Source organism: Amblyomma mixtum, chromosome 5 (assembly GCF_055824585.1).
Source record: "Amblyomma mixtum isolate Tamu chromosome 5, ASM5582458v1, whole genome shotgun sequence".
NCBI classification, from domain to species: Eukaryota; Metazoa; Arthropoda; class Arachnida; order Ixodida; family Ixodidae; genus Amblyomma; species Amblyomma mixtum.
Genome location: NC_143016.1, coordinates 176,188,211 through 176,208,752, shown reverse-complemented (window position 1 = coordinate 176,208,752; position 20,542 = coordinate 176,188,211). Strand labels below are relative to the sequence as shown.

Genomic DNA, 20,542 nt, shown 5'->3' with positions numbered 1-20,542 from the left:
CGCCAGTGGCGTGACGAGTGATGGAATGCCTATCTCCAGACTGGTAGCCCTTGTAGGGCTGTCCACATTCGGCCTGCATTGCCTGGTGTGGGTATACTTAGCTCCCCCATCAGCCCTATTTTGGTGAGATGTGTGTAACCCGATAGGCTTTCATTTCAGTTATTCTTTCCAAAATAAGCATGCGGCCGCTACGGACTGTAAAGGGGTAAGCTCAATTGGGGTCTACCCACATGGGGCCGACCCAACCACAAACCCAACCACAAACGGCCTTGTTGTACCCTCAAGGCCCGATGTCATGCGCTAATTCTTTCAATGTCATCCTCAAGTAAGCAACCCACCGAAATTTTCCTTGTAAGCACGGGCGCAAACTGAATATGTGGGCTGCCCACAGTAAGCCCGTGTTGCAACTTCTGCGGGCAGCGCACCTTATGATCGGGCGTTGTGCGGACAGTCAATGTTTTTTGTTCCGAACTAAGATGTTGTTGTTGCTGCGATTGAAGGAAGAATGAAAAGGAAAGTGCACGCGCTTGCCCACACGCTCAAGCTGAGCCACAATCGCTACCACATGCGAAAAGAGGAGAGTTGAAAGATGTGCAAAAATTGAAAGGATAGAGGTGCGTTTCAAAACCCGCATTCGCTAAAGCGACGACGCCGGCTGTAAAATATACCCTGTAACAGGGACTAAAATGATGATTTAGTTCGATTTAAGTTCGGAGTTGAGCGGGGACACTGGGGTGTTGTTGCGACTGAAGAAACCTTGAAAAGGAAAGTGCACGCGCTTGCCCACTGGCTCGAGTTGAGCCACAACCGCTGCCACGTAGATAGAGGAGACTCCTAACATGTGAAGGGAAAGATTGAAAGAACGGTCTGAAGAGTCTCATGTAGTCCAGTGCTTCCTGGTAAGCGGACAAAGTCGTCCCTGCGCATGGTATGATCACTTCGTGCAATTTAGTTGAGTGCGAGAGCCCAAAGCATGTAATCTGAAGTAATCGAGTAATGATGCTCAGAATGACATTACAAATCATCTATAAGTGTAAGTTATGAGGACGGAAAATGCAAATTTATGAAGTGAAAAAATACATGAATAACACGATGGACTGTCGCCAGTGGGTTAAGCCTCGTTGTAGGCGATGTAGACCGCCTGTAGACCGCCTGCGGCAATGCATCAGCTGCCCTATTCCCCCCATCCCCAACCCAACCCGGCAGGACTGGGAAGCGACTAGAGCACTGCACGGGCCTCAATCTGAGGCCTGAGCCCGGCCCGGGCCCGAGACCTGGAGCCCGAGCCCGGCCCAGGCCCGCGGCTTCAAGCCCGGGCCCGGCCCAGGCCCGCTGAATTATCGCTCTAGCGAGCCCGGCCCGGCCCGTGAATCCCGCAGTGAAGCCCGGGCCCGGGCCCGGCCCGGCCCGTTTCACAGTAACGCTTGAGGGATACTGCTCACTCTGAGCAAGTAGACCGCTACGACCGATAAGAAACTGGCCGACAATGGTTCGGAAACCACAGTTTGGCTTGCAGAAAGTTGGTTCTTTTTAACCCAGAAGGAATTGATTAACAGTAATGTTCGCAGGCCCTCTTTTGGAGAGTGATCTCGTGTAGGTGCGCAAAGATGAACTCGAAAGTTCCGAGAGCCAAATAAAAAGGGCTGCATACGCGCGTAATAGACTACTTTGCATTCTCCCATGATTTTAATCACTTATATTTTGCTGCCCGCGAAGTATAAACATTAAAGCTGCCTAGCAAGCAGTAGTATGACATTTTTTTAGTGAACGCGATCTCACAGGTTGGACTCATAGCCGAACTGGTCGCCTTTGAGCAGAACCGAAAACCTATAAAAGGCTTGAGTATTTCACGGTGTGTGTTTTGAAGGCTGTAATTGTCCTAAACTAATATGTCCTTCCCGAATGCATTTCTAATAGCGTATAGATATGTTTTGGGATGACGAACGATCAATGGCCAATTATGAGCGGTTGAATTTTACTCTTACTAGTGGAGCAGAACATTACACGCAAACCATACGTGATAACTTACAGGGCAAAACACTTGTCATGTCAACCAGGCTGAAGAAGCGAGGAGGGATAGAGGTGGTTATGAGATGAGATTTACAAACTCTCGAGAGCTTTTTTGGCTATTTCATTAATGAGACGTTACGGCCAGCTGATCAAAAAGAAAACTAAATGCGCTTTAGTTTACGAATTTTCTCGCATGAGAAAAATATAGCTATGAAATAAAAGCTATGTTTTTGGGGCCCAAAGGGGAGTCAAGCTGTGAGAGACACCGAAGCAGAGGGCTCCGGATCATTTCGACCACCTGGGTTTCTTCAACGAGCATTGATACTACAAAGTACATGGCTGTCATGCTTGGCGCCTAAATAGAAATGCGGCCGCCGAGGCTAGGAGAAAACCCTGGCACCCTGGCTCAGTAATCAAGCGCCTTGACCACTAAGCCACCACGGCGTGGAAATAAGGAAATAAATAAGTCAATGAATAAAGCTTGGTTTTTTTCTCACCGCGTACTATAACCCATAGCTCATCCGTATCACTGCTCCAATGCCACAGTTGTGTACTTCCCTCTGCAATAGTGACTGAATAGTCGGACACCAGCCGTTTCTATACGGACCCAAGCCTGGCTAGGGTCCGCAGCGTCCGCAGCTTTAAGCCCGAGCCCGGCCCGGGCCCGCAACTTCAGGCCCGGGCCCGGCCCAGGCCCGGCAAAACAGATCATGTCCCGGCCCGGCCCGGCCCGCGGGCCGGGCCGGGCCCGGGCTTTCGGGCCAGCCCGAGACCGTGCAGTGCACTAGAAGCGACCCTGCTCGGCTGTCACGACTTACAAACCCAACAAGCCTTAGTCGGGCGCGCCCGGGCGGCGGCCACCGCCGCTGCAGTCCCATACCAGGGATCTCCACCTAGTGCTTGTAAGAATCAGTCCCTTAAGGGCTGATCCAAACATACCTTCTGTCCCTTCTTAATAAATGTTTTCACCACCACCACCCCCTATTTGGGCTTGCAGCGTTTTATCGCGCATATGTTCCGCATTTGTGTTGCATCTGCTCAAAGGACTCCTACAAGGAACCGTTGAGGGCAGCTTGTGTGCACGCACGCTTTCCAGCCTTGGCACGGCTCAAGTGAAATTTTAGTGGCTGTTTTTGTGCAGCCCCATTTAGGCTTAACGAACTTTGTTTGGCACAGAGGCCACATTTATGTCCACCTGCCCTCAAGTACTCTACAAAGGATCAGTGTGGGGAGCATGTGGGCGCACAGTTTTTCCAGCCTTTGTGGCACCTACAGCGGTTTCGTGTGAGCAGCCCGACTGGGGCTAGCAGAGCCCTTTTCGCCATAGGGCCCACATTGATGTGCCTTCTGCCCTCGAGTGCCCTACAACTTACCGATTTGGGCAGTATTTTGGCAGGCCCGTTTTCCAGCCCCGACTCAGCCTATGTGGGACCTGCAATGCGTTCGCTTGGGCATCCCCACTTGAGCTAGAAGTTTTTTTCAGCATAGAGCCAATATTGACGTTGCATCTGCCCTAACATATCCTACAAGAGACCAATGGGGGCAGCAGGTGGTCACGTCCGTTTCCCAGCCCCGTCACGCTATATGTGGGGCCTCCAGTGGTGTCGTGTGGGCATCCCCATTTGGGCAAGCAGATGCTTTTCGAGCATATAGAGCCACATTTATATCCCATCTGCCCTCAAGTACCCCACAAGGGACCGATGTAGGCAAGATGTAGGAGTGTGGCATGAGGTAGCCCTCGCTATACCGATATGGGGCACATAGAATAAACAGGGGCACCCACTTACCCCACTCAACCCCACTTACCCATGTTGGGCTTACGAGGGCCCCCCATTGTGTGCTACTTGGGTTGTGAATTATCAAGCTGATTTCAGTACTCATCTTTCCTGAAGGCCGAGTGAACGCCTTTTTTTGTTTACAGTAAGGCTCTCCAACTATACCACAAAGGAGGCTGCGATTACGCATCCAAATGAAGCACTTCTCCAATAATTAAAGAGGAAATAGCAATGTGAAATGTGCATCAGCGGAGAACTCACCAAGTTTTCTTGACGCAGCTTCATTGAATAAAAAGTGTCATAATAGGGATGTGTGAAGGTGCGGCTTATGCCAGAGACTCGAAACACGAATGTAATTGAAGGCTTGCTGCATGAATAAAAGAGACATAAAAAACGTTGTTAAATGATAGGCGCCATGTTTGCCTTGAAAAGTGCACACAGGACGTATTGTTGTCACCTAATGGCGACTGCAGTCCATAGAGCAGGAAGACAGCAAGAGTGGCTTACAAACAACTCTTTATTTGGGCTAACTTGCGCCCACAAAGAACTAAATGAGTCGGCTACGGCGCCGCAAAAAGCGTGCTCGGCGGTCGCCGCACCGAATGCCCGCCGCTCTCGGCCGTGCTCTTTTCAAAGCTGATAGCGAACTTTCGAGATAAAGCTTGCAAAGTTACTAAAACATTATAAAACAACGTAGACTTGGCTTCACCCAGATGGGATGAATCGGGATAAATCTGGTCGCTTCCTGCATCACAGACAAAGCGATAAAGCGGCGTGCTGCAGCTTTGAAGAATGAACAAGCACTACAAACATTCGCGACAATATAAACGTCCTATTACTTTTGCTTTTAGATGTTTCTTATGTGTATATACAGATAGCACGCCCGTAGAAATGCTGGAGCGGGAATTTGAACGCCTGCACGGCTCAGACCATACCTGAGAAAGTGCGCGCACAGCCCTTCTCGGGTGTAGACATTTTATTGCGCGAACGTGCACTCTGTTTACGGCACCGTGCAGAAGTGCGACACCTTCGCATTACGCCATGGAGAACAAGGGTTTGCGAGATTAATACTTATGTTTCTATGGTCCCATGAAACGAAATGAGCGCTCTAGCTCTCTACAGCCACAACAGAAGGTTCCAGGATTCGAGATTTATTTGCGGTGGTCTGTCTGATTTTATTAATGTTGCCAAAACTGCCTTGTTTATTAACATTAACACGTTGAAGTTATCAACAATTTATCATCAAGGTTTTAAGAGAAAGGAGTGGCAGCGGCAAGCCGGGAATCCTGCCACTCAGCGCGACAGAGATGTCACTAATGGCTCGATCTGAGTGACTGCACTTTGTCCATACAGCCAGCAGCACAATCAGGTTGGTGCAAGTTATTTCAGTCAGTCCGCACAAATCACTAGCACAGTTGGGCCTCTTATACAAATTCAAACACCGCCGCATGAGTCGCACTAGTTGTCAGTTCATTTCGTGAGAAAGTAACTGCATCGGAAAAGATGTTTAAAATAGTGTAAGGAACACCTCAAAGGCTCGGAAGCCCTCATAGCTATGCAGCTATAATTGTGCCACCAAAATTGCGCCACCTAGTAGACAGACTTTTATGAAAATTGCTTGCGCAAGTTCACACCTTTGTTCAACGAGGATTACAGAGAGTGTCTGTGAGGTATACCACTTTCTTCATGCCACCTATGTGAATTTCTCGTTAGTGAGTCAGCGGAATGAGCAACACAAGAATTTTTCAAGAGTGCAGATTAAAAGAACCTACATCTGTGGTATATTTTAGCAGATGAGAAAATAGAAGTAATTTAGATAGTGTACAGAGTGCGCAAGCTATTCTACTCTCTGAGAAAGAGTAAAAACCGTGTTATACTCCCTAAGTAAACAGCTGCTAAGAATGTAAAGAGGCCGGCTTACTGCTTCTGCGCTGTCTCTAGATTTATTCAGCTTGGTACTTGAATTTGCAAAACTGCGATTGAATCTAATAAGAGGACTCCAATTCTAGTTCAAAGCAAAGAGCATATCCGTGGGCATCTGCACGGTTTTAGTCTTTTTTGTGAAGTTGTTTGCTCACTTCCTCGTCCGCCACATAAGCGGCAACTTCGCGAATTAAAATCCGCCGATGTGTATCAGTCGCTTTTATGCACAACGCTTCGATCTCGGATTAACTTTTTTCTTTTTCTTACTAAAATATGGCAACCATGAGCTTGTGGATGCACTCATTTGCCTTATCTCGTCATCCATGGGGGGAAAGTCGGGGACACACGTCGGTCGCTTGCACTTCAGAGGTATAACCAATCGACTCTTCATGGCCCACACAAATGCCCCTTGATTGAAAGAAGTACCACATCTAAACAATGAGAGGGCTTCAGATCAGAACAATAATCTCACTGTTCATTCACAATCAACGCTGAAGATAATCATACGCAGAGGCTCAAGAGCACAGATTTGGACATCAGTTCATCATAGCCGCTGCGAACGCGATGCATACCTGGCAATACGAACCAAGGTGTCTCTGAATGACTGTTTCCCTCCAGTGTACGTGTCGTATCTGATGAGGCCATGGTACGGCCCAATTTCGTCGGAGAGGACCTGGAAAAAGAACGTAATTACCGACCTGCGTACTGAGTTTCGAAACAAAAAGCAATCGATGAATTTCGCTTACATCTTCGCGGCTGTATTAGACACGATATTATTACGTTGCAGCGTTGGTTACATAGTTCAGAGATTGGCATTCAAGACGGGGTGATCAAGCAGCGGCGCGATAAACAGTACTCTCGTAGAAGAAGATGTTGCCTCCACAAGAGCCGCAGGCAACCTGGTTTATTCCAGCCGCTGCGCGTCTCTCCCTTTACTTCCTCACCTAATAGCGCGCGACGCTAACGCCCCACAACAGAGCCTCCCCTTCAGGAGACGGAGTCGTCTCAGCGAACAGTCTTCCGGCGAAGTGAAAGGGGGCACGGAGATGTTTTTGTTGCGAAAAATGGAAAGAAAAGTGAGAGGGCATCTGATGAAGTATGCGAGGTATTGTCGACGTGGGCAGGCTTCAGGCAGTTGAGGGAGACGACGGTGTCGCGACGGTTGACGCAAAGTTATGTCGCCCAGCGCAGCGACGAGATGGGGTCTAGTATAGGAAGTCTAAAGCGGACGGTGGGCGCAATCCACGCATAAGAAAGCGTAGGTGCTCTATCACAAATCGCAGTGGACAAATGTGAGCTTCCACTGGCGAGCGCGTGTCGGAGGGGCGGAGATAAGGGATAGGAGATTGGCTAGACAATCAATGTAACGTATGCTATGCGAAGGAAAAATGAAGCTCTTGGGAGGCGGGCTCATGAAATCAGCCGGTAACTGCGACGATGTGCCATAGACGAGATGAGACGAGGCACATCAGAGGTCTTCCTTGATGGCCGTTCGAAAGCCTAGAAGAACGACTGGCTAGGAATTGGCTCAGTGCTCTGGAAGATCGTAAGGCAGAGGAGCGACGCCTTCAGCTGACGGTGCAACCTCTCGACCAAACCGTTGGCTTGCGGGTGGTAAGCAATAGTTTTATGATTAGAGGTGCCGACAGGCTGGGTCAAACTGGCGAAAATTGTGGACTCGAGCTGTCGGCCTCTGTCAGTGACGATATGCGCTGGCACAGCGAAACGGACGATTCACGTGGAAATTATTTATTTATTTATTTATTTAGTACATACTGCAGACCCTTTTTCAGGGTCCAAGCAGGACAGGCATATATTCTTAAAACTCAAAAGATACAGAACACAATGAAAAGAAATATACATAAAAATGAGGAGACAAATATTGCAAACTATTACGATGTCATAACATGGTTCCAATCGGATATTGTCCGCGGAAAAAACGAATACTTAAAACAGTCAGTTTTCGCAAAATACGGTGTCAATGAGTGAATGTGATGATGTCGGGTATAACGTGTGGTTAAAGGTGATATGTACTGTGAAGGATCCAAAGCAAACTTATGGTTAAGTAAAGAATAAAGAAACTCAAGGCGATATTTTCCTCTTCGCGTTTCAAGTGTTTCAATATTGTTAGCCGCCATGAGGTCAGTGGGGGAGTCGGTGATTTTAAATTTGGAATAGATAAACCTAACAGCTTTTCTTTGAACCCTTTCTAATTTATATATGTTAAGTTTAGTGAATGGGTCCCAAACAACCGAAGCATACTCAAGCTTTGGCCTGATGTAAGTGTTATAAGTTAGCAGTTTTACGTGAGAAGGTGAATTTCTTAGTTTATGCCTCAGAAAACACAGCTTTTTAAATGCAGAGGAGCATATGTTATCTATATGTGAGTTCCAGGAAAGACTGCTTGTGATTGTTAAACCTAGATATTTGTAGCTATTAACCTGCTTTAGTGTTGATGATCCGAGTGTATACACGTGGTTAATTGGGTTCTTTTTATGTGTTATTTGCATCGAAACTGTTTTTTCAGTGTTAAGAACCATGGAAAACTCGCTGCACCAATCAAGAACATTTCGAAGACACTGGTCAAGTTCGTTTTGATCGTTAGTACACGTAATTTGACGGAAAACGACACAATCATCAGCAAACAAGCGAATATGAGTTCCTGGAGTAACCACATTTACAATATCATTGATGTAAATCTGAAAAAGCAAGGGCCCCAAGACGCTTCCTTGGGGTACCCCAGAGGTGACTGGGAGACAACTGGAGCTGCACCCATCGACTGAAACAAATTGCACTCTATTCGTGAGGTAATCTTGAATCCACGATATTAAAATGTCTGGAAGATTAATGTTTTTTAGTTTTTGAATGAGTTTTCCGTGGTGAACTTTATCAAATGCTTTGCTGAAATCCATAAATATGGTGTCTATTTGACCATTCATATCCAGTGTTTTAGCAAAAGTGTGTACTATTGTAACTAATTGTGTTATTGTAGAATAGCCCTTTCTAAACCCATGCTGAAAGTCGCTTAATATGGAGTGTTCTTCAAGAAATTTGTTAATATGTTTAGCAATAATATGTTCGAGCATTTTACAGCATGCGGAAGTTAAAGAAATAGGACGGTAATTTTGTAGTAATGTGCAGTCACCTTTTTTAAAGATGGGAACAACTCGAGCAGTCTTCCATTCAACCGGAAGTTTTGATGACAGCAGAGATTTTTTAAACAACACAAAAAGAAACTTCGCAATTATTTCGGCATAGCGTCGCAAAAATACATTTGGTAAATTATCAGGACCAGAAGAAGTTTTAGGTTTCAGTTCTAAAAGCAAAGCAAATACACCAGGGAGGCTAACAAAGTCAACCTCCGATACAGGAAAATATGATGCGCTTTGTACAGTTTGTACACCTGCTTCAGAGAATACGCTGTGAAAAAAAGAATTAAAATGGCGTGCAATGTCAATCGGATCAGTCAAAGTATCTCCCTCCACTGTTATTTTTGAGATATGTTTCTTGCTGTCACTCAGGAAGTTCCAAAATTTACTTGGGTCATTTTTAACAAAACTGGGTAACGTTGTGTTAAAGTACAAGTCTTTTGACTCACGAACCGCACGTTCAAGATTATTTTTAAGCGTTTCAATCTGACTTAACTGGTGGTTTTTTTTCTTAGATCTTTTTAGTTTTCGCTTCAGTTGAATAATCTTCCGCGTCATCCAAGGTGTGCGTTTGTGAACTTTTTTGCGTTTATTCGGAACGAAGGCATTTAGACAATATTTACACATTTCGACGAATCGCTCCCACAGCTTGCAGACATCATCATTATCATAGAAGCTCGGTAAACAAGTTTCCATATGTTCAATCACTGCGGCATCATCAGCCCTAGAATAATCCTTGAAACAACGTACATGACTGGCTTTTTTGTTGTGGTAAGGGGACTTAACTAAATCTATCGATACGCTTACGAGGTGATGGTCTGAAATGCCTGTTTCGACCGATACAGTATGCATAGAATATTGACGGCTAGCAAAAACTAAGTCTAGTATAGAGGAAGATGTACCTTGTACACGAGTAGGTTTATTTACAATTTGAGCTAAATCATGAGTAAGCATGACATTAAACAGAACGTCTGCACTGCTCCCAGACTTAGCACCGCCTTGTAAGCGGTCCCAGCACACATCTGGCAGATTGAAGTCACCTATTAACAGTATTTTCTTATTTTGGAAATGAGACAGGTGATGTTGTAGCTTAATAAGATAGTCGGGTGTGGCATCTGGTGGCCTGTAGCAACCATACAGGATGAAAGAATGACCCCAGCAAGAAATTTTTATGCAAAGGCATTCAAGGTCAGGAACATCATATACAAGGTCGCATTCTACAGAGTCTTTTAAGAGAATGGCTACGCCACGACCCCTTGAGGTCCTGTCCTTGCGAACGACTTTATAATGAGGAGGAAATACCAGGTCATCTGCTAAGTCGTCATGTAACCAAGTTTCCGTCAGGACTGATATGTGTGGGTCGAACTCCAGCAGTTTAAGTTCAAGCGAGTCTTTCTTGTTTGCAACGCTGCGTGCGTTAATGTTAACTATTCTCAAGCTTTTTATACTAGATTGGCCCGTGTTACTATGGCAAGACAAGCTATCTGTCTTAGTGAAGAAAGAAGCTGAGGTAAATGAACCACTCACTTTATCGGTGAGCGGTTTCGCAACTGCGTACAACTTCGCGTCACGGGCCGACTTGCGCCGATCCCGTCGTTTTTTAGAACCCTCACTTTATCATTTTTTTCGCAGTCCCAAACGTAAGGAATATTATTGATATATAATTTATCAAACACCAAGGAAACCCTTTCTTTTTTATCTCGGTTCGGCTTCGCGCTGTCCCATAGTTTCTTTCTTAGTTCACGAACGTTCTTTGAAAAGTCTTCGCCAATTGAATAATCTTTTCCCTTTAGTTTCTTTCCGTTCTTGAGTATCACAGTTTTATGCCTACTGTCTAAAAGCTTTAGGATTACAGGACGTGTTTTGTCAATTGCCGGTTTACCTAACCTATGTATCCGCTCAATAGGGATAGGATCGAGTCCTAAAATATCATGAAAAATATCTTTGTTTACGGTTTCTTCAAGCGAATCATTTGTTTCCTCTTCAGTTTCTGGGATGCCATATATGATCAAATTTGACCTCCTGCTATAATTTTCAAGCTGCTCAAGCCTTGCTTCAAGCCTTTCAAACGTTGTACTCATACAACTAACCTGTTCTTGGCAGGACGTTACTCGGCTCTCAAGCCTGGACAGGGCATCTAATTTGTTCTCTATGTTCGGTAATCTGTTCTCTTTCATATCTTTTATGTCGACTGCAATATCATTAAGTTGTTGTAAAATTCGGGTCATGTCAGGGCCTGGGTTCGATTCAATGTCACCGGCTAACAATAATAATTTCCTCAGACACAATGTGAAAACCTGTAGCAAGCAACAAAGCCGAGGGCACGGCAGCACCAACAGGAATAGGTCATTAGAACGAAAACATTTTTCATACTTTTTGCTCACCTGCACAAGGAAGACAAACGGATTAGTGCTCCGCATTCTGTCGATGCTGCCATGCCCAGTGGTTGCAAAACGAGCGTGAGTCCCATTTATAGCTTGAGTGCACTGTGATGCCCCCTGCAGTCCAGGTTCCTGGCAATCAGAACGTGTTGCCGAAGAATGATGATACGGATGCCAAGATTCCAATGCTGGTGGGCGCATTTCTTGATCGATGTCTTGATGCGTTGAAAGATGGACATGCGCAGAGAGGTTCAGCACGCTGATGTCCGGACAGCCAACGTTGAAACATCCAAGAAGGCCACATAGCTGCACAAGGAAGACAAACGGATTAGTGCTCCGCATTCTGTCGATGCTGCCATGCCCAGTGCGAGGAGGCAATTAGCGAGGAGGCAACCGTTTCCACTGGGATGTCCGGTATCGGGGTGGCTTTCTCCCAGCGCGTTAAACGGTCAATTATATGGTGAGCATACAAAGGTAACCGTGCGATGAAGGTAATGGTCCGACCGGGTCAGTGTGAATAACTTCTCAACGGGAGTCTGGAGGCTATAAACTTCCTAAAGGAGTCGTAGTGTTACGATAAATCCTGAACTGCTGCCAGTCAAGGCACACCCGAGCCCATTTGTGAACGTCGATGTTAAGGCTATGCAAGACAAAGGGCTCCGCAAAGAGACGCTAAAAGGTGCGGATACCCGGAAGAGAAAGGCGCTGAAGATTGTTGAGAAGGGTGCGTCCGGTGACGGTATTAATTTCGCAGATAATGTCGACGCCGGGCACAATATAATCTACAGGGCATGGGTGCAAGAATGATGAACGCGATGAGCAAAGTGCTGTTGATAGTTGACCAGGTCCTGCAAGGTAAAGGCAGGCGTTTTCACGAATGATACAGATTGAGGGTGTCGAAGAGAATTTTATAGGCGCCCTTGACGTGCCCATGACGGTAGAAAATTCTGCTAGGAAGGCCAAATGTCGAATTGCCCTGACTGAGTAGGTGGTCTTGTAGGAGGACAAAGCGTACGTCAGTGGTTCGTGGTCCGTGAATATGACAAAATTTCAGCCTTCCAAGAAGAAACGGAGGTGTTTCACGGCGAGGTACGCCGCGGGCAGCTGACGGCCGACAGCACTGTAATGCTGCTCTGAAGATGAGTTTCTTTGAGAGAAAACCGAGCGGACACTATTCACTGTTAAGAAATTTCAGCAGGACGTCGCCAACGGCGCAACCTGAAGCATCGACCGTGACTTTAGCGGGTAGGTCGGGTGCCGGATGATCTAGAATGCTGGCAAAGGCTAGACGTTCCTTGACAGCAATGAAAGCAGCATTGGCAGCCTCGGTTCAGGAGAGAGTGGGTTCCTTTGGGTTGGCCAACCAAAGCAGACTTTCAAGTTGTTGCAGAAGGGCAGCGCATCCAGGAATTAAACGCCTGTAGTAGTTGACGAGGCCAGGGAAATTCCCAAGTCCAGGCGACGGAAATTCGTGACAGCCTTGACTTTGTCTGGAAACGCCCACGGTATCCGACGGTTTTGCATGGTCGCCCACGGTTTTGCATGGTCGGCAAAAGGTTCGAAGACGAGGCGCAGACGACGGATCTGCTCGGTGGGAGAGGAACTAGCGACGAGGACATCATTGACATACGCAAATACGAACAGGAAACCGCCAAGAATGACGTCAGTGAGCGCTGGAAGGTTTGCGCTGCATTTCGTAAGCTAAAAGACATCCTTGTGAATTCGAAAAGGGCGAAAGGCGTGATGATGGCCGTCTTCTGTGCGTCATCAGGACCAACCGCAATTTGATGGTACGCTTTCTGAAGGTCAAGTTTCGAAATATGACGCAGCCACGTAGGTGGCTCACGAAGTCCTTGATGTTCGGAAAGGGGGAACAATTAAGATGAGTGGCGAAGTTGAGGGCGCAGTCGTCCCCGCAGGGGCGCCAGTCGCCTGTTTCCTTAGAGACCATGTGCAGAGCGGCCTACCAACAGCTGAAGAATGGCCGGCCAATGCCAATCTTTACCATGTGCTCGAACTCCTGACCGACAATGCGCAGCTTTTAAAGAGCGAGGCGACGAGCTGTGCCGCACGTTGGTTGACCACCGGTAATGATGCAGGGCACGATGTCGTACCTGACAGATTTTGTCCAGTCGAGGGCGGCTGTAAAAGACGGAAATTCTCTCAGAAGGACTGCGTAAGATGACGGGACGCGGCTGCTTCATATATCGCAGAAGTTACAGGCGTGTCCGTGTGCCTCCGAAAATGTTCCAATACTGCTCTCCAGGGCAGTGACCGACCAGCCCGCGTACAAGAGGGGCGCGCGGCTTAAGGGAATCAAAAGGCGGGCACCGCCCCGTACAGGCCAGTACGGTCTGAGGAGATCCAGTTTCCCGGGTGTGACTCTCGCGGCAGCACGCTCCAGGAAAGTCCAGCTTTTCGAGCCTATCCCGCGACCGACTGTTCCCCTGTGTTCGACATATCGTACTCCCACCGCTGCCGATCAACTCTCTGACTACAGACAGTCCGTGGAGATACAAAACTGTGAGAGAACCTTTTTCGTCGCCTAACTGGCACCTGAAGAAAATTTTAGCTTTTGTTTTAAAACTAACGGTCATTTGTATTTTATGTAACTCTGTGCTCGTGCTTACTCTTTGGAAGGCTTGTTTTACGTTACCTATAATTTTTCCTATAGTGACCTATAATTTTACCTATAATTTTTCTTAATCACTGTATTGCTAACAGTCAAGATCCTTTTGATTTCCACTCGCCTTTTCTCGCGAACTTGTAGCTTTTAGAGTTCTGGTTGTTATTAGTTTCATTCGAACTCATGATCATCATAATCAACAACGTGACTACGCCCACTGCAGGGCAAAGGCCTCTCCCATGTCTCTCCAATTAACCCTGTCCTTCGCCAGTTGCGGGCACCGTATTCCTGCAAATTTCTTAATCTCATCCGCCCATCTAACTTTCTGCTGCCCCCTGCTACGCTTGCCTTCTCTTGGAATCTCCTCCGTTACACTTAAGTACCAGTGGTTATCTTGCCTTCCAGTTTTTTGTTACAGAAGTGACTGTCGTTAACTTATTCCTCAATCCAGCATGGACACAAGTGCTTCAGGGGTTGACCGGCTCAACTTTTAACTTTGTCCGCAAAGCTCTAGAGGGACCGCGGGTAACCGTGAAAAGGATCCCGCCGCACTTTTCCTCACAGTAAAGGCGGAGGTTTTTGACATAACTGGCGTCAGCGAACAGGACAGGTAAACCAAGTGTCGGTGAGGGAAAGAGGAGCAGGTGCATTTTTGAGAAGTGTTATGTCCTCACTGATCAGGGTGTAGAAGAGCCTTATATTAAAACGCTGGAAGATATCTATGCCGACTGCAGACATATAATGCTTCATAAAGTCAGCAATAAAATTCTAGTATGGAAGGGTGTCAGACAGGAAGACACGATGTCACCAATGCAATTCACCGCCTGTTTACAGCTGTTCCGAGGCCTGGGTTGGTGAAAAGTTTTGGATAATATTTAATGAAGAATACCTAAGTAATTTGCGATTCCTTGATAACATTGCCTTGCTAAGTCACTCTTAGAAATGAGTTGCAAAGTACGATGAATGAGTTAGGCAGAGCAGAGCAGAACGGAGCAGAACGGTGCGCTCTACTCCAGTCGCATGACGAAATGCTGCACCCAGTAACCTATGCGAGCCGCAAGTTGCTCCCTCGAGAGGTTGCCTACTCAACCGTGGAATTCTAGCTCCAGCTCTAGTGCTATACCTTTCCTTTGGGGAAACGAGAAATTTCAAGTTTTCCTTTACGGGAGAAGGTTTCTCGTTCGAACCGACCACCAGCCTATGAAAATTATAAAAGAAATGAAATCTGCGAACAGCCGCGTTCTCTGCGAGAGTATTATACTCCAGGTATATAACTGCCGCGTCAAGCATATTTAAAGGAAGCGAGAACGTTTGTGCCCATTACATGAGCCGGCTGGAATAGTTGTTCAGCTTTGTGTTGCCGATTATTTGTGATTTGATTTGTATAATGTAAATAATCTGCCTGTATGCCCCTGTTAAGTTTTTTTTCACTGTTATGGACGTTCAGTTACATGTAACATGTACTCAAGACACGACAAGTTTCTGTAATCCTGGTGCTGTGTGGGTTGTGATCAGTGCGTATGTGGTGCGCGTCATGGTCCGTAGTGAGCGGTCAACTGTCTTCAGGGCTGCGGACGCGCCCAACCCACGGCACCGCCTTCTGCGGTGTGATACCGTGCATCCTCTACTCCCTCAGCGAGATTTATTTCGGTGCTTCTGGATTCTTTGAATTGAATTGAATTTGAATTTTTATTGTTGCGCCCATAATTATCTGCCAATGTATCCTGTTATCGTCAACCCGGATGGAATCGCCAAAATCATTGACGGCCTGAAACCATTTTCAGCCGCCGGCATCGACTGCATTAACTCAAAATTTCTGAAAAGCACTAAGATATATTCCTCCATTATTCTTTCTAAATTATTTCAGCAGTCTCTAGAAAATAGCGCGATGCCGGCAGACTGGAAGATAGGGAAGGTGATTCCAGTACATAAATCTGGAAACAAGCACTCACCTTACAACTACCGGCCTATTTCAATCACCAGCATCCCCTGTAAGATCCTAGAACACGTTCTTTTTTTATATATAGCAAATTTCTTAGAGTCAAACTCGTTTTTTCACCATGCACAACATGGTTTTCGTAAGTCATATTCATGTGAAACGCAACTTGTTCTCTTTACTCATAAATTGCATGCAATTCTTGATCATCGTTCCACTGCAGATTGCATATTTTTAGATTTCGCCAAGGCTTTTGATAAAGTTTGTCACCGGCTTTTGCTACTAAAACTGCGCATGATAGGGCTCGATACTGACGTACTAAAATGGCTAGAGTGCTTTTTAACAGACCGTCAGCAGTTTGTAGCAACTAATGGAACTAACTCACATTTACACCCCGTTTTTTCTGGCGTTCCTCAAGGTACCGTGCTTGGGCCCTTACTCTTCTTAATATTCATTAATGACCTGCCTGATTCTGTTACATCATCAATTCACTTATTTGCAGACGACTGCGTCCTTTTCCGTGAAATAATAAATGACGATGACGTACGCGCAATTCAAACTGACATTAACAACATCTCCTCTTGGTGCAAAGCATGGCAAATGACGCTAAGCGTTAACAAGTGCAAATTCCTGCGCGTATCAAGGTCATCTAGCAACTCACCTACGTATCACCTTAACAATGTAGCTCTCGAATCAGTAGCGTCATATAAGTAAGTACCTAGGCATTCATATCGCTTCTAACCTTAGCTGGAACAGTCTTGTCGAATTCATTGTCAACAAAGCTAACCGCATGCTAGGCTACTTAAAACGGAACTTTCGCTCGGCCCCTTCTAGTACCAAGCTTCTCTTTTACAAAACGTTAGTTCGTTCGCAACTTGAATACGCATCTTCAGTTTGGGACCCGGGCACTACTGATCTCATTAACCAGCCAGAAATGATTCAAAATAATGCAGCTCGTTTCATCTTCTCTAATTATCACCGCACCGCTAGTGTATCCTCAATGAAATCTAATCTCAATCTGCTATCCCTCACATTTCGTCGAAAGCATGCACGGTTATGCCTCTTTCATAAGATATTTTACCATGATGACTTACACGATAAATTGCTCATTCCGCCTTCATATGTATCATCACGCATTGACCACGCTCACATGGTTGGCATAAATTCATGCAACACTAAATGTTTCTCCGATTCATTCATAACCCGCACATCTAAAGACTGGAACCGCCTTCCCTCTTCCGTTGCAACAATTGATAAATTTTGGTTATTTCAGTCTGCCGTGCGCAATATAGACCATGCGACTTTTACTTAACATTGTATAAAACCTACCTTCTTCCTGTGTGTTCATATATTATTTAATTTCACCACTGTGTACACTCAAACGGTATCGCGAATTCCATTGTGTTATATTAAGTGTTATAGGACTTTGTTTAGATCATTTTTAACCAAACTTAACTGTCACTTACAGTATTACTTGTATGTTCTTGTTGCTGTGCATATTTTTTGTTTGTTTATTGATTAAAACCCACTCCCCTCTGTAATGTTTATACCCTGAGGGTAATAATAAATAAAAAATAATAAATAAAAAAATATTCTTTCAGTAAGAAGTAGTGTTACAAGCTGCCTCATATAGCGCAGAAGTTACGGGAGTATCCCCGTTCCTCCGAACATGTTCCAATACGGTTCTCCGGGGCAGCGGCCGGCCGGCCCCGTCCTTTAGGGGCGCGCCGCGTCAGGGGATAAAAACGCGCGCCCCATCCCGTACAGGGCAGTATGCTCTGGGGAGATCCAGTCTCCCGGGTGTGACAATCGCGTCAGCACGCTCAGGTAAAGTCCGACTTTTCGAGCGTATCCCGCGATCAACTCTTCTCCTGTCCTTGTCATCTGGTACGCCCACCGCTGTCGATCGACTCTCTCACTACAAACCATCCTCGGAACTACAAACCTGTGAGAACTTTTTCCGCCCCTTGACTTACATGAACAAAACTTTAGCTTTTGTTTAAACATTGACTGTTCTTGGTATTTTGTCCATTGTATTTTTAGTGTAACTCCCTGCTCGTACTTAGTGCATGAAAAACTTGTTTTGCGTTACCTACAACCTTCGCTTAATCAATGTATTTGCTGACAGTTGGGATCCTTGTTTTTTTCGGAGTCATCCTTCCCCCGAAAGTGTAGCTTTTGGAGTTCTGGTTGTTATTAATGTCATTTGAAGCGCTCGCTACGAATATCCAGTTGTTTGTTACAAAAGTAACTGTCGTGGACTTATTCCTCAATCCAACATCGGCACACATGCTTCACGAGTTGACCGGCCCAACTTTTAACTGTGTCCGTAATCCTCGTTAGAGGAACGGCAGGTAACCGAAAAGGGGATCCCGCGCCTCTCTTCACCGTAAAGGCGGAGGTTTGTGGCAGGACGGTAAGGCAGATCATAAAAGGGAAGCGGTAGATAAGAGAGGGCCGGCCAGTCACAGAGAGTCCGGTGATCGAATCAGTTTCCTGCGTGCCATGTCAACCAGGAAGGAGAAATGACAGCCAAAGTCCGCTCCAAGGAATGGCGTGGCTGACCTCGGCAACCAGGGATATCCAACGGAATGACCGGTGAAAACCAACGTTGAGGAGCAATGATCGTTTCCTGTAAACTGGTGCTCGCGAACTGCTCATGGATCGGAGATAACACAGCGGCGGAAGTGTACGGTCCACAGAGTTGGCAAGGAGTGCACTGACCTCGGCATCTGTGTTAAACAGAAACCGGAGTCCGCTGGTAGAGCCGGTAATAAAGAAGAGGCGACCGTTGCTGTCCGGGGAACCACTAGTCGCCATTAGTCATTCCTTGGCGCGTTTCCCTCCCATCTACAGGGTCGCGTGCAACGCTCCACAGCAGCGCCAACATGCCGGCGATGCCAACGGTGCTGCACGCTGTGACCCTCCACTTTGTGATGAAAGATGGGCGGTGATGAGAAACAGGAGCAGCCGTGGCTGGAACGACTGGGATAACGCCACTGAGGACGGGAACGGAGATTAGGATTGCCCTGCCTGGAAGACAGCAGGACGCCAGCACCGAGGCCCTGGAGATGACGCTTGTGGTTGCGGAGCTGGGCAAGTTCTTGAGGAAACGCCGCGCAGGAGACTCCGTGGTGGCGTGTTAGCGCAGCGCGCTATGAAGTGCAGCGGCTGGAATAAACCAGTTTGCCAGACTTTGGGGTCACCGGTGTAGAAGATTTTGCTTCCACAAGAGCCGCAGGCAAACTGGTTTATTCCAGTCGACGCGCATCTTCTTTCATTTCTTCGCCTTATAGCGTGCGGCGCTGACGCGCTATCACAGTCAAAAACTCAAATAGCGCTGAGACTTAGCAAAACCACTTCTTCCGGTGGGACAGACCCACGTAAGCAAAAGCAAGGTTTTGCTGTTTTTTGTGCAGAGCGAATTCTCGGCGTTTCATTTGCAGACCTAGGTAAGAGGTGCGAGAAGCAGTTGTAAAACATTTAGGCTTTCCATCTGTATTGTATGAGGTACCTTTGAATCTGTTTAACAATCTACTCCGACTCAGTTTCACGCGCACAAGAGGCCGTCCACTTCATTTGTGCGAACCACTGCGTGACTGGTCTGCTGTGTAGGGGCTGTGATGCGCATCATCCGCGATGTAGTTAGCATCCCCAACACCTGTGTGGTCTTGGGGATGCTAACTACATCGTGGACAGAAAAATTATCAGGAAACATTATACGGTAGTTCAAAACAGCTGGCCACACAACCTCGTAGGCCGCTGCATGGATCATTCTACCAGCGATTTTGCCGTTTATACGACGGACGCAAATTTTAAATGGGGATGTGACGCGAACTTTCACCCTGGGTATCGTACCATCTTCCTGTGTACTGGTGCTTCACTCTGAAATTACAGACTAGCTTTTCAACAATAATCAACTAGGATAAAATCTGCCAGCTGGACTCTTAAACTCCCTCTTACGGTGACAGTACGTCGTTTTTATCACGCGCCTGTTTACAATAATTTGCTTCACGACAACTCACGATATGCTTATTCTTACAGCTAAGGGATAACGTACACCGCGCCTTTCGAAGAACAGGATGCTCGAAAAAACCCGTTGAGTAGACAATGAAGGATCCACTTGATGCAGCTATCCAGAGGCATTAATGCAGACGCCAAAGCTCAGCAGCTTTTTTCAGTACACTGCAAGTGGCTGACGGCTCTAGAAGCATCTGGCGGGTGCTAAATGCGCTGCGCGCACATCAACTGAGCCAAAATTCAATTGCTGCTTGGTTTCAACCTAACCAACAGCTGAATCTCAACAGAGAAACTTTATAGTTGCTGGATGTGGAGTTTGATGATTTCGCCGCTATGGCCGCTTCATGTGGTAGCGTTAGTTCGACGCCAGGTGCGACGCCGCTTTCTCTACTTTGGACTGGGTTGAGTTGACGAGCAAGTGTACTTTATTTGTACTCTCAGAAAGTTGCTTACATGTTCCTTCTTGCTGAAAGGCCTTCTGCCCGTGCATGCCACATCGCATATCAGGCACTTAGATATACTAATGCGGCCTTATACCAGCCCATTTTCCAAAATACAGCGAATTGGCAAAGGCTGCTGCAGAAGCGACGCGATATCATATCATCCAGTCTTTATCGTGCAGGTAAGTTGCTGTAAAAACGAGTTTTGTGTTCGATACGAGTGTCAGAAAACAGTTGTGTGGATGTGGTTTCCTTCTTTACCTCAACCAACTATTCTCTCTT

General features: G+C 46.5%; 1 protein-coding gene across 1 annotated transcript in view; it reads right to left on the bottom strand.

Annotated features, from left to right (window-relative positions):
* Positions 1–10,380: 10,380 nt before the first annotated feature.
* Positions 10,381–20,542, bottom strand: part of LOC149344789 (uncharacterized) — a 37,029-nt gene continuing 26,867 nt past the window's right edge. The window contains exon 4 of the mRNA XM_089547306.1: positions 10,381–11,544. Within this exon, the coding sequence (XP_089403432.1) occupies positions 10,381–11,544 (1,164 nt within the window). The remainder of the gene's footprint in view (positions 11,545–20,542) is intronic.